At 46.3% G+C, this 14356-nt stretch overlaps 1 protein-coding gene across 4 annotated transcripts in view; it reads left to right on the top strand.

The window, feature by feature from the left end:
* Nucleotides 1–14321, top strand: part of sema4d (sema domain, immunoglobulin domain (Ig), transmembrane domain (TM) and short cytoplasmic domain, (semaphorin) 4D) — a 29551-nt gene extending 15230 nt beyond the window's left edge. For all 4 annotated transcript variants that reach the window (XM_078793936.1, XM_078793937.1, XM_058058770.2 and 1 more), the window contains 14 exons: nt 4989–5122; nt 6580–6725; nt 6791–6853; nt 6931–7029; nt 7104–7197; nt 7298–7414; nt 7485–7633; nt 8515–8690; nt 8760–8916; nt 8996–9218; nt 10599–10711; nt 10800–10972; nt 11049–11095; nt 12901–14321. In XM_078793936.1, the coding sequence (XP_078650062.1) occupies nt 4989–5122; nt 6580–6725; nt 6791–6853; nt 6931–7029; nt 7104–7197; nt 7298–7414; nt 7485–7633; nt 8515–8690; nt 8760–8916; nt 8996–9218; nt 10599–10711; nt 10800–10972; nt 11049–11095; nt 12901–13889 (2680 nt within the window). In that variant the 3' untranslated portion in view covers nt 13890–14321. The remainder of the gene's footprint in view (nt 1–4988; nt 5123–6579; nt 6726–6790; nt 6854–6930; nt 7030–7103; nt 7198–7297; nt 7415–7484; nt 7634–8514; nt 8691–8759; nt 8917–8995; nt 9219–10598; nt 10712–10799; nt 10973–11048; nt 11096–12900) is intronic.
* Nucleotides 14322–14356: the final 35 nt, after the last annotated feature.

The following is a 14356-nucleotide window of genomic DNA, read 5'->3' as shown; positions in this document are numbered from 1 at the left end:
TGTTATCCATCAGCGACAGCGGGCACTAGGTTCACCCAAACTGAACATCTGAATGCACGCTGAGGCTTCGTGGCATTCTATCCGGAGATAAAATGATTAGCCAGGAAGAAGAGCATCTCCGTGCATTGGTGTCGATGATGGAAGCATGAGCCAGCAAGTGCACTGAGAGCTTTGGCAGCCACTGAATGTCCTGACTTCCTCACATCCGCCTCCAGCACCCCTCCACCCCATCCTCATGTGGAGCTTCTTGTCTGCACCGCATTAGGAATGTGGGAAGACCATTTTCCCTTATGGGACAAGACAACTTGGATTGTCCGGGGTCGGGGGGGGCATCCAACTTACATAACTGATGTGCTACTTGGGCAGCATTGAACTGTACGATATTTCCAAAGCACATCTCCACCCAGATGGCTGCACGGTGGGCTAGTGGTTAGCACGCAGACCTCACAGCTAGGAGACCAGGGTTCAATTCCACCCTCGGCCATCTCTGTGCGGAGTTTGCATGTTCTCCCCGTGCATGCGGGCATCTCTGTGGTACTCCAGTTTCCTCCCACATTCCAAAAACATGCTAGGTTAATTGGCGACTCCAAATTGTCCATAGGTATGAATGTGAGTGTGAATGGTTGTTTGTCTATATGTGCCCTGTGATTGGTTGGCGACCAGTCCAGGGTGTACCCTGCCTCTCGCCCGAAGATAGCTGGGATAGTCTCCAGCACCCCCGCGACCCTCGTGAAGATAAGAAAATGAATCTCCACCCAGATGGCGCCTTGCGGTTTCGTATTATGTCATTGAAAGGGACTTGAACATGTCAACGTCTTGTTTCAAACCTTCTTTCAAACCCTCACGGAAATGATCTCTGTAGATTGCCATAGGTTCCTTTCCTGGCAAAATCATATTTCCCATCAAAGCATTTTTGTAGCTGCTTGACAGTTCATTGATCGTCGTTATCTTCCGATTACTAGCTTCGCCAGGACTCCTGTTCTTCTCTAATTCTGATTTGCGGTGCAGTACTCTGGTCTGGTCCAGAAAGGAAAGGCGGTGATCCAAAAAACAAATGCATCAGTTATGGACATATTGCATAACAAGACTCATTCCAAAACAGAAGGCCTTCTGCTGCTCCTCTTATTTTTATATTCAACATGGCAGAAAATGAGTAGGAAGAAGCAGAACTTCTTCATCCTACCCCCTCACCCACCCTCACACAGGCTGCCCCCCCCCCTTTCCCTGAGTGGCCAGCCAACATTTCTGCTCGGTCACCAGTGCAGTACTGGGAAGGCCTCGGCCCCGAGCAGGTGTCGGCCTCCTTGTGAAGTTGGAGGAGCCTAAGAGGAACACAAAGGCCTGAAAGAGTCCTGCCAGCATGGCAACCGTCTTGAATATCCCGGGCCAGTGTGGCAGCTCCTCTAAATCTCTCTGCGGCGCAGGGTGGCTGCCAATTTGCGCTTTCAGCTACTGTAACACACCGACCCTCCAATGTGGCTTGAAGGCTTTTGTTAAGCCTTGACCTAAATTGGGGAGCATGCAGTGTACCAGTCAGGATCGGTCAGAAGTGCTGAGGCACCAGTTGGAAAGTTCTGATTTAGACTTGGGCTTTTGCTGCCACTGCTCTTCTTCTCAGCGGTTGTCTTTGAAATTGACTGTTTGAAAGATGGTCTTTACAGGATCCTTCCAGATCCCAATGCCTTGGGTGATCTGTGAATCCCCCCCCTCCTTTGCAGCTAAGCTGATCTGTGCTGGCATTTCGTCTGGCAAGACTGAACGACCTGGGCGAGAGAGCTCCACTGTGTCCTCTCTGTTCATTGTTTGCGGCTCTGCAGTGATGATGTGGAGGGCCGGGGGTGGGGAGGGGTGGAGTAGTCGGCGGAGTGAGTGGAGGCCTACACTCATCTTCGGTAAACAATTGGTCCTTGTGCACTTGGACTCAACCCCCACATTCACCCCCCTCTTGGTAAACTGATGAGTCTGCCTGGAACTGGAATCTTTTTGCTTGGTGATCCCCGTGTTTTGAAGGTCAACCCCCCCCCCCCCCCCCCAGGGAAATCTGTGCTCCCTACCAAGCGAATCAATAGTCAATCCTCCCAGTAAATATGAAGCTGATTGATTGCCCGTGCACCCTCCCGCCACCAACGGCCTAGTTGTTAGAAGTAAGGACTAACCTACATTTGGAATTGCCATACTTCTGGTCATGAGAAACAATGCGCTAGTTGTTCTATTTCTTTTCCATAATACTTTCACTCTTAATAGGTGTTTAGAGGAGGATTTTCCCAACTGAAAGCCGGTCGTTTTGTTTACATAAGTGTTTCAGAGCCTGAGAAGGCAAACGTTGGTGAAGACGATCATCATTTCCATGTCAAAAGCTGTCTCCTTTGCCCTCCTACTATAAAAAAGGAAAACATCTAATTAACATATTGAGTATTCTTGGTATTCTTACTGTAATGTCCGGACCGTAGCCCGTCCCGTATAACACCACACCACTCAATTTCAAGAAGAAAAAATTTGTACATCCAGTAATTAGGCTACACTTGGGTGTCCATGTTGTAAAGTACTATATTTAGTACACAGAAAGATTTGTTAACTTTTAATAAAAAGCTGTGTGAAACGGCTGGTTACGCAATATTTATCCCTGTCCTCTTCCTGGGAACTAAAACCACTAAAGTCTTCCTTTTCTTCACAATTGAACAACCTCATAATAGATATTAAGCTTGAGTTATCTCGTTTTCATGCAGTAGTTTGGCCTTTGGAAGCCCGTTGGATCCGACGTTGTCCGACGTGTAGGGCGTCTAAAGTCACTCTTTGACAGGACAAAAGCTCACAAAGCTTGCTAGCTTGGTTTCTTTAACGCAACACACGAGTAGGGAGTATGACAACAGCAGTCTGCTTTTATATACTTCCCAGGCAGTTGGTCTGTACTAAACTGTTACAATAGTGATGGTTTGCAGTCCAGAAATATGGCTGCTTAGACATACATGTGTACTTTTACATGTACGGTATCTAGAATATACAGTTTGTTGGTGTTTGAACCGATATTTCACAATATTTCGTTACTCTGATGACTTGACCTGAATATAATCAGCCACCCTGCTGTTTGGTGTCCTCGTTTTTAGGAATGGTCCATGAATGCCACTCCAGCAGGAATGGTAGCCTTGCAGATGAGACAAACGCACACTAAATATTTCCCTGTGCTAGTCACCCTCTCTAATGAGCATCGCTTTAGACTCTATTGAGTTGACTTTTCCATGCCATTGGGATGTATTGACATGCAGCTGTATTTGCAGAAAACAGACAAACTCATCGAACAGTTTGAAACCCACATGTAAATGGTAATGGTAATAGTTTTATTTTATTTGAACATGCATCAGATTACAATTGAGTGCATCACATAATCAGTTCACAGTTCCTACCCCTCCGTCTGGTACTTTTACAATCAGTAACTGTTCCATTTGTTCACTTCCTGCTTTCCATAATATGTTTAAGGTTTTTTTTTGTTGTTTTTTTTTTAATAATGTACCTCGTACCGAAGTACTATGGCTAAGTGCTATGGCTAAGGTATCCATCGCCAAATGCGGACCGGGGTTGGTTTGCACCATTGTCATCCGTATGGGAACCTTTTTTGGACTCCTATGGAAAAGGTGTTCCGATTTTTGCTATTTGCTGTTTTTTTTAATCTACCTTTAGTGCAACTCATGGCAAAAAGGCAAGTCCCTTATCTGGTAAGACATCTGATTATCTTTTATCTATTTGTGACCGACTCTTGCTTGTGGAAAGAAGACTTGATGGAGTTGTGGAAAATCAAGTTTATGTGATGTTTATTTTATTTAAGTATATACAGTGTATTTAAGTATATACAGTATGCTAGCCCTTGACCTTGTGTCACAGGATTATTTGTTGATACAGTACATCCTGAACACATGCAGCATTCACCAAAGCCGCAATGATGCATTCCCACGTCACATGACTCAAGAAAGCAGAAGGCACTCAGTCAGGTCATGACTCTGTGAGATGTGCGTATTCAATAACGGTAGATAATCTTGACGTCCGTCCGTGGTAGATTGACAGGGACTGTCATGCAACCTGAGCTGCAGTTCCGGTTCTGCGTGTGCGGCCCCCCCGTTGAGGCCAAGTTGGCCTTCACGGTGCATGCGGCACGAGCGGGATTGAGAACAGATTTACAGATTTATTTGAATATTTTGCCTAATCTTTAAAGCCTCGGCTGACCTCAGACAGCCGACCTGAAACACGGCCAACTCTTAAATATTGACCATTGGGACACTGGGCATGCACTACAAGTTGGGAAATATCCCATTTAACTAAACGCAACATGTTCAGTGGAATGTGGAACAAGAATCATAGGTCCACTTTAAATCAGCTTTGCTTCTTCCTACTCCTTTTTGGACGTGTGGAACTGTGGAATGTACTCCGGTGTAACCTAGCCATAGCCAAAATGTTTCTAAAATGTCATTTAGCCACCATACCACAAACATGCTCAGCATCTTGTCCTCATGTGGTGCTTATCCGATCCTTCCTGGAGGCATCCATCCACCATGGAACCATGAAGATAGCTCTGGAAACATCACATGGAAAATGGCATTTGGCGGCTCCAGTTAGCCCTGCTGTCATTGTCTCTAGCATATTCTTTGGTGAAACGATACCCCCGCCCACAACTTGGTGTTTCTTCACAGGGGGTGGGGGGTTTCCTCAGTAAGCCGGAGGTGTTTGGTTATTTCTAGCTCAGATTAATCATTATGTCACATGGTTATTGTCATGATTCCACCCCACGGTTTATTCATTCCAACATGTTCAGGTTCTGTCCAAAAGAATATTTGATTCAAACGTATCAGTCATGCTCATATCTGGGGGAGGGGAAGTGGATTTGATGACTTCCCGTTTTCGCTCAGCTGCTGCGTGATAAGACCCGGCCCTTCTTCTCGTCGCACATTGCAAAAGTCTGACTTGGCGGTTTGCCTCACTCCTGCCGTTGTGCTTTGCAGAGGAAATTTCACAGTTCCCAAGCTGCCAGAGTCCAATATGGGGTTTGGCGTGCTGGGGGTGTTCCTGGGACTGCTTCTGGAGGTGTCCACCCACGGACCCCATTCTGTGCCTCGGACCTCATGGAGACACCAAGGTGAGTCCACAGAGAAAAAGATAGAAATGTTGATGTGCTCTTCATCAATACTCTATTCTTTACTTCTGGGCGACAGCATATTCCAAAAATATTCTTTTAACAAGAAGAAAAAAGCAAAAAATGGGAAATATCAAAACGTTAGGAGAAAAAAGTAGTTTAGAAGCAAAAAACTTGACTTTTACGAGAATTATTTATAATATCGTGAGGAAACAACTTTTTTTAAGACATAATATTTTGATAAAGAATAAATACATTTGAAATTTAGGGAAAATGGTTTGAGGGAAGGTTAGAACATTATGGGAACATCAGCAGCAGAAATAGAAAAAACACTGGGCAAGAATAAAGTCACAAAGAGTGGGGGGGTCAAGGAGCGCTTTCAGTGTCACTGCAGACCTGGCAACATTTCCACATGGAGCGTACAACATGCGGTCTTGAACACGCCGGTGCGCTTCTCAGCTCTTTTACGTTCAAGGGAAAGGTCTACGGTCTTGAATAAAAAGTCTTAAGGAACATAATCTGGATGGAGATAACATCCTGCCACCCACTTCTTTGTCAAACGGCAGGCTTGACTACACGTCCTAAAATAAAGCCTGTGAAATAAGCTAACCTAGCGGTACGTTGCTGTTAAAATGTGGCTAACTGGAATGTTAGCTTACATGGCTATACTCCCGTTGTTCTATGTGGTATACGGCATCGGTCCTGTTGGAAAGGTGCAGTGTTACAGTCTACAGCAGGGGTCTGAAACTTGCGGCCCGCGGGCCAAATGGGGCGCGCGGGACGCTAGTTTGAGGCCCCCGCCTTGATATGAAAGTTTAATGTGCAAGTTTGATATGGATGCTGTATGGTACCATGTACCCAGAAATGACAGCTTAAATTGTTTATTTTTTCATCTTATTTTGTGTAGAAAAATTAAAAATAAGATATTTGAAAACAGTGGAATGTTTTATCAGAACTTTTCTTGTAGAAAACCGAAACCAAAGCACTGAAAAGGTGGTTATAGCAGAAGCACAAGCATCGAAGACAATTTATTTATTTATGTTTCTGTTTTTAAAGAATACGTTTTTTTTTTAACCTGATTCGGCACAGCCTCACCCAGACCCTAGCTCCAGTGGCCCCCAGGTAATTTGAGTTTGAGACCCCTGGTCTACAGGATATGACAAAAGTGGACAAGTAGCTCATTAGCATAAAAGCTGCAGACACACAAAGCAAGGTGTTACCACTAGGGCTTACTAAAAGCACTTTTAACGTGTATAAATTCTAGCATCACGGCTACATTGGCCACCTCCAATAGAGCCGTGTGGGGCCACAGTTAAAATGTACTAAAAATATCCACTAATGAGTTATTAGGCTAGAAGACTTTATGTTCCACCATGTTCTTTTTCCGGTCTGTCTTGTAAGATGGCTTAAAGGTGCCCACTAAGGCAAGCGTTTTTGTTCAATTCTGACAATGTGCTTAGATTTAGAGCTGATGGAGTTTTCCGAGCCGGGCATCTTCAACTACTCAACGCTGTTACTGAGCGAGGAGAGGGACGCGCTCTACGTGGGTGCCAGGGAGGCCATCTTTGAACTTAGCAAGAAGAACGTAACCGTCCGAAACAACAAGGTATGAAACCAATGGATGACCGATCCATATTATTGCAATTCTGATTTGTTTGTCAATATTTCAAGGCTCTGTGGCAGGTCGGCGACACCCCCGTCGCCATGTGCACCCTAAAGGGGAAATCGAAGGAGGTGAGAGACATTATTGTTGCATTACTGCTGTCACGGAAGAGTGTATTGACATCTTCTGTCTTGCTGGTGCTGTCCAGACCGACTGTCTCAACTACGTCCGAGTGCTGCAGGTCGTCGACAACGAGCGGCTCTACATCTGCGGGACGTACGCCTTCCAGCCTCAGTGTGATTATTTGGTCAGTTCTTGCCACCCGTGGAAATATGAGATGGACAAGGACGCAGTTTTTAGCTTGAATCTCTTCTCTCGCAGACTTTGGCTGACTTTTCTTTGGAGGGTCGAGCTGAAGACGGCAGGGGAAAGTGCTCTTACGACCCCTCGCAGAGCTTCACCACGGTCATGGTTGGTGAGTGAAGGCCGCTTTCATCTCTTTAGTTCATACGCTATCATCATTTATCATCCCCGTCGGTATTATTATGTATTATAATATGCTGTCCTTTGACCAGATGGAGAGCTGTACTCGGGGACGGCATACAACTTCTTGGGCAGTGAGCCCATTATTTCCAGATACTCGCCATCGCAGTCCCTACTGAGGACGGAGTATTCCACCTCATGGCTCAATGGTGACTTACTCGTCTGGCGTGGTTTGCGTCCCGTGATGCTGTTCTGACAAAAGTGCTCTTCTTATTGCAGAGCCAAGTTTTGTTTTTGCCGATGTGATAAGGGAAGGTGACGACACGGATGGTGAAGATGATAAAATCTACTTCTTCTTCACCGAGGTGTCCGTGGAGTACGAGTTTTTTGGCAATCTGCTCATTCCTAGGGTGGCACGTGTTTGTAAGGTAAGCTTTTCCTGATTTACAGTATTCCACTTGCAGGGGGGGTCCAAAGTTTACAGAACGCAAGTTTTCATTTTGTAAACACAGCCTGCTATGACGGCAAGTACTAACTATTTGCCTTTTCACCTCCAACACAAAGATGGCGACCAAAGTATTTCTACTTTCAGAAGAAATATTGAAGCAAATTGTAATTATTATTGGCCTAAACTAAGCATTTTATAACCGGAAGATTGCTGAATGAAGTCAAATGTAAATAGCAGGCAGAAGAAGCATTCAAATTGTCAATGTAGTGTTGCATATTGGCCACTAGGGGTCAGTCAAAAGCACCAGACTCATCGCTACAACATTATTGCAGGGTTAAATGACCTCACAACAGGCGCAGTAATAACAGTAATCTTATGATAACATGGGCTACTGTTGCGGACATAACTCAGGACCCAAATGTCCGCCTGTCCGCCCACCACTAAGGGCCCGTAGGACACATAAATGCTTATTTAGTCTTATTAGGTCTACTCTACAGGTTAATATGCGTGTAAAGCCATTAAAATACATAAATGAGACCATAGCCAGAAAAGTCTGCTGTAATGCAAATGTACATGTGACGACTCTGGGGGCGTTATTTCATCACTGCCAAACCCGATTCAGAAGATCGGAACCAGGTGTCATGTTTTGTCAAACGTTCAGCCTTTTGTCTGCATCGGTTTGGGAGGAGAATAGGGCTAGTTCCCCGACTGCAGCTAATGAAGTCCACAAAAGGTCAAGAATATCTTTAAGTGGCCCCCACATCCTTCTGTATTTGGGAATGAATTTGGCCCAAACAGTTTGGACACCCTTGATCCGGTCTCGTATTGGAGCTCAGCTCATCGAATCTGTCCTTCAAACAGGGCGACTTTGGAGGACAGAGGACGCTGCAGAAAAAGTGGACATCTTTTCTAAAAGCCAAGCTGGTGTGTTCCATGCCGGAACTTAACTTCGTCTTCAACGTGGTGCACGACATCTTCATCCTGAAGGGTGCCCACTCGAGGGACACGCTCATCTATGGGGTCTTCACCTCCCAGTGGTCAGTGGCAGCACGCCCAGGAGCCATCTTGATCATTTAGTCCGTCCTCTGAATTCTATTGTCCTCCAGGGGTAACGTGGGCTTGTCGGCTGTGTGTGCTTACAACTTGACCACCGTGGAGGAGGTCTTCTCCAAGGGCAAGTACATGCAGAAGGCCACAGTGGAGCAGTCCCACACCAAATGGGTCCGCTACAACGGCATTACTCCATCCCCACGCCCTGGGGCGGTAAGTTGGGTGGGGATCATCTGAAAAATTATTTTTCAAGGTTGAAATGATCCAAATGTCTCTCCGCCTGCCGTGCCAGTGTATCGACGGCCACATGCGGAAGCAGAGCATCAACAGCTCCCTGCACCTCCCAGACAAGACCCTGCAGTTTGTCAAGGACCACCCCCTGCTGGAGGACCCCGTCCTGCCCGTCGGCAACAGGCCCCGCCTCATCACCAAAGACGTCAACTACACTCAGGTTGTCGTTGAGCGGGTCCGCGCACTTGATGGGAACATCTATGATGTCATCTTCACTGGAACGGGTAGGAAACGGCCCTCGTATTTCATCAGACGTTTTAGTTACGGGACGATGCTATTTACTGGAATGGGAAACTTGGATAGAAATCTCCAAGATCTGCTTCAGAATGAACCGCGGCTCACCGATGTCAGCATCACTCATGCAAGCCCACAATTTAGAACTTGCTGACAACTGAGCTGTTTTGACATTAATAGTAGTTATTAAATATATACTACTATAGAAATGCAAGTTCTACAATCTTCATTTCTAGAGTACTAGCCCTTGACGGATAAACTATAATCCAAACTCTAAAAACAGTCCCCATCATTATCGGCCCGATATCAGCATAAAAATGCAATATCGGCCGATATGGGGATCGCATTTTTTTCCTGATCATGAAAATCGCTATTAGAATATGCTGTGTACAACACGTAGATATGTCATGTGACACGTAGGTGTTCATTTCACTAGATATGTCATGTGACACGTAGGTGTTCATTTCACTAGATATGTCATGTGACACGTATATGTTCATTCCACTAGATATGTCATGTGACATGTATGTGTTCATTCCACCATAGGATATGTGTCATGTTACACATTCGTGTTCATTCCACCATAGGATACGTGTCATGTTACATGTTATATATCAGGATCGTATTTTGCCAGGAAGCCAATATGGGACGTCCCTCATTAGCCACGTTTACATGAGGAGATTTTCCTCTTTCCGAATGGAATCTTTCCGAATGACGTACCAGAAAACAGTGTATACATGTATACATATTCATGCACCGCTATAATCAAACGGAATAGTCAATGGGGGCATGGGCAGTAAAACGTAACCAACAACGCCGCGAAGATGTCGGACGAGAGTGTGATTACCACGGTTGTTGGGACAGTTGCTACGCTTTTTTTAAAGCAGCAACTTGAACGTTCAGTTCTTGTAAAGTTTGTATCAAAAATGAACTTTAGTCGAGAGGTGACTGCGCGCCACCATTTTCAAAACCTGAGAGACGTGTGACGTGTTACGTCACAGCTGAGCATGCGCTGAAAGAACCCACCCTGACAACTTTCCGATTGAGCGGGTACAAGATACCTCAATCGAATTGGGGAAAGGAATATTCCACCCCTGTGAATCCGATTATATATTCATTCGGATTGGTACTTTTCTTTCGGAATGAGGTTTATACAAAGGTTACATTCTTTCCGTTTGAGCAAATAACCCGAATGGAATTGGAATATTTGGGTCCATGTAAACGGGGCTAGTGTAAGAGCATTGAGATTCCAACAACTGGCCTCCATGTTGGATTTCTTTCTCCCCATAGTTGGAATGCAGTTTGCTTGACATAAATAAATAGCAGGTGGCCGTGACAGGAATGACGACACTCTGATTTGTCTGATTTAGATAAGGGCATCCTGCACAAGTCTGTGGTTCTCGGCGGCGTAGTCCACATTGTGGAAGAGATCCAGCTCCTGAAGCAGTCAGAAGCCATCCAAACCTTGCTGCTGTCGTCTGAGGTCGGTCTTCTCTGGAACGTTAGCACAGATCGGTGACCCCACCAGAAGAGCTGGGAGTGGAACTGACTCGTCCTTTGTGCTCCCACAGACGCGGTCCATTTACGCCGGATGCGACTCAGGAGTGGTGCAGTCACCCACATCTCTGTGTGGCAGGTACCAGTCTTGTTATGACTGTGTGCTGGCCCGAGACCCTTACTGCGCCTGGGACCCTCACACTGCTCACTGCACCAATATCCTTGATACGCCCAGCCAGCAGATGAGGTGACTGACAGCTTTTACTTTGCCAGCTTGGAATGTCATCTAATGTCATTCACCATGAAAAACATCCTGTTTCTAGGAGGCTGATTCAGAGTCTGGATGGGGATGCAGACAAGTGTGCTAAAGGTAAGAGGATAGCTGATTGTTTGGCTGGAACCCTGCTCACCCTGGGTTCTGTTAAATATCATAGCTTATTACACTTATTATTCATTTCTTGGCTGGGGAACGGTAAACCGATGCCATATTGGCTTTTATTATATAGGCTCTTTTACACACACAAGAATATGAATATGTCACAATGCCACTTATGGAATTGGCTTGTAGATTTCATAATGTAGGATGAATGGCGGCATCTCCAAGTCTTAACTAAACCAACAACCAAGTCATATGGAACCATGGTTGCTCCCATTTGGCGTTTTGAAGGTGAATTCCGTCAGAGGGATCTACAACCCTACTGAATGATCTCCCAGGATAATATTATTAATTAATTATTCATTCATTTTCTACCGCTTTTTCTCACGAGGGTTGCGGGGGTGCTGGAGCCTATCCCAGCTGTCTTCGGGCGAGAGGCGGGGTACACCCTGGACTGGTTGCCAGCCAATCACAGGGCTCCCAGGATAATAATAATAATAAATTCTATTTATATTGCATTTTACATTACAGAAATCTTAAAGTGCTACAAAGAAAGCATAAAACCTTCAGTGAAGCAATAAAACAACACAACCAAAGGTATATGTTAAAAAAAAAAAAAGAGGCTAAGAAAAAGTCTTTAGGCTCCGTTTAAAGCAGGGGCCTCAAACTCAATTTACTTGGGGGCCACTGGAGCTCGGGTCTGGGTGAGACTGGGCCGCATCAGGTTTTCCAAAAAAAAAAACGCATTTATTAAAAACAAAAAAATTAAAAAAAACTTCACTTTGGTTCCAATTTTCTACAATAAAAGCTCTGATAAAACATTCCACTGTTCTCAAATATCTTACTTTTTATTTTTCTACACAAAATAAGATGAAAACTAAATGAACAAATCAAGAATAAAGAAAATCAATCAATCAGTAATAAATAAATATAATAATAATAATAAAACGGCAAATAACAAAAACTTAAGAAACCACATATAGTTGGTGGGTAGACAAATTATTTTTTTCAGATTAAAATGAACAAAGCATTATTAGAGCCCTGTAGACATGACAAAACACGACTATAGTCACATTTATACTCTTTTTATTTACAACATATTGCGCTACTGCAGGGTCTTGAGACACATGCTAACTTGCAAACTACAGAGCTAGCGACCTAAACGGTAGCCTTCAAGTTATTTCCTTTAAACTTAAATAGCCAAAAACGTACCACTTCCACACGGATAGGGAGGATAACTATTAACAGTTATTTAACCTTTAACATGAACATTAATCAAACGTAATAATTTTTTCTGGGTACATGATACCATACAGCATCCATATCAAACTCGCGCCGGCCGCACTGACATTAAAATTTCATAACAAGGCGGGGGCCTCAAACTAGTGTCCTGCGTACCACATTTGGCTCACGGGCCGCATGTTTGGGATCCCTGGTTTAAAGGAATCCACAGTCTGTGGCGCTCTCAGATGGTCGGGAAGAGCATTCCACAGACTGGGAGCAGCCGAGCAGAAGGCTTGATCGGCCATGCTGTGCAGCTTGGTTCTGGGGACCCTGAGGAGGTTGGCTGTGCTAGAGCGGAGGGTGCGTGAGGAGGTCTGGGGGAGGAGGAGTTCGCGTTAGCGTGTTACACACTGGTGGGTGAGGAGGGCGATCTTATATTCAATCCTCAGTTCCACAGGGAGCTAGTGCAGTGATTCCAGGATGGGGGTGATATGATCGTATTTCCGCACCCTCATCAGGATCATCAGGAACATGCTGGAATTTGGAAGTTGAAAGTGCTTTCCTTTCCCTCGTAGAGCCAGGAATGCCGCTGAAGGACTACCAACTTGTGGCGGTGAAGCCTGGGAGCTCCGCTGAGCTGCCGTGCATAGTGCGCTCCAACGTGGCTCACGTGCTGTGGAAGTCCAACGGCTCGCTTCTCACCGAGGCGTCTCGCTTCCACTTCATCCGCGAGAACGGCCTCCTCATTTACAGCGTGGCTCCGGAGGACCAGGGCCACTACGAGTGCTGGTCGCTGGAGTTTGTCGCCGCCATCGGGAAGAACTTCACTCGCCTCCTGGCGGGATATGTCTTGACTCTGGATCTCCCGCCAGGAGCCCCGCGTATGGGCGGCCATGCGGCGACGGTGACCACCCTCCAGAGTCGGGAGACGTCCAGGACCCGAGGCGGCCAAGGTAATGTTGACACCGACAGACCGCTAACTCCGGCCCTTGCCCCTCCCAATTTTACGGCTCCAGTGCTGCTCACATCCCCGCCCCACTCGTCACTAACCCCGCCCCCTACCGAGGTGCTGCCAAAACAGCATCTCCCCCCGAGCGGCAGCGGGCCCCGCCCTGACAACGGGGACCCTGAGGCGGAATATTTGCAGCACAGCAACAGCACGGCGCTCCTTTTCCTCTTCCTCCTCTTTTTTCTCCTCTTCCTGGCCGCCATGGCGTACAACTGCTACATGCAGTACCTCCCAGCGCCATGCCTGCGTCTGCGGTCCGCCCTGTTGGGCACTCACAAGACCGCCAGCCAGCCCGAGTACCGCGCCTGCGAAGCGGGCCTCATGGAGGCGTCCGCCACGGACAAGATGAACATGTCTGAGCAACCCACGCAAAACGGCAGCCAGAATCTACGGGCCCTTCGCGACACCGGCTACGAGACGGAGCCGGAGTGCGGCAACGGTCGGATACCTTGCCACGGTTTCGGAGACGAGAGCTCAAGCCAGGAGAAACCCTTTGACGTGGACTGCGCCTCCCAGCCCATCCAGTTTGCCGATGCGGATGAACCGTGCTGCTAGCATGTGGAAGCTGTGTTTGTGTTCGTGGAAACTGCTGCACCCTCGGAGAAAAGCTCATTCCTAAATTCCACATTGGAAACATTGTTTACCAAATTGGTAAGTTATGGGGATGTTTTCCGAAGTGGACCTGGATTTTGTTAGCCCAGGCGGACTAAGTGTTGACTTTGGGCCCTTTAGCATCTCTCAGGGAAGGGTTAGCTGGGGGGTCCCCAACAAGTGGAGGCATTTGACTTTTCTGGGGTACCCCGCCATCTATTGTTGGCTTTTTCTGCCCCGGGAACAGTATGGAAGAACATCATCATATGTTGTTATTATGTCACGTCAGCCATCATTGGTTTTAATAATTCGGGTTTATTTATTGGACCGGGTTACAAAGCATCCATCCGTTTTATGCAGAATGTTCAATTTTATGTTTTGCTCTTTTCACCCCCTCACCCCCACCCTCCCACTCCACTCTGGCAGCCTCC

Source organism: Doryrhamphus excisus, linkage group LG10, assembly GCF_037039965.1.
Source record: "Doryrhamphus excisus strain RoL-2023G ecotype Guam linkage group LG10, RoL_Dexc_Guam_v1.1, whole genome shotgun sequence".
In the NCBI taxonomy this organism is placed as follows: Eukaryota; Metazoa; Chordata; class Actinopteri; order Syngnathiformes; family Syngnathidae; genus Doryrhamphus; species Doryrhamphus excisus.
Note: the sequence above shows the minus strand (reverse complement) of the source record. Positions and strands in the feature narration are given on the sequence as shown.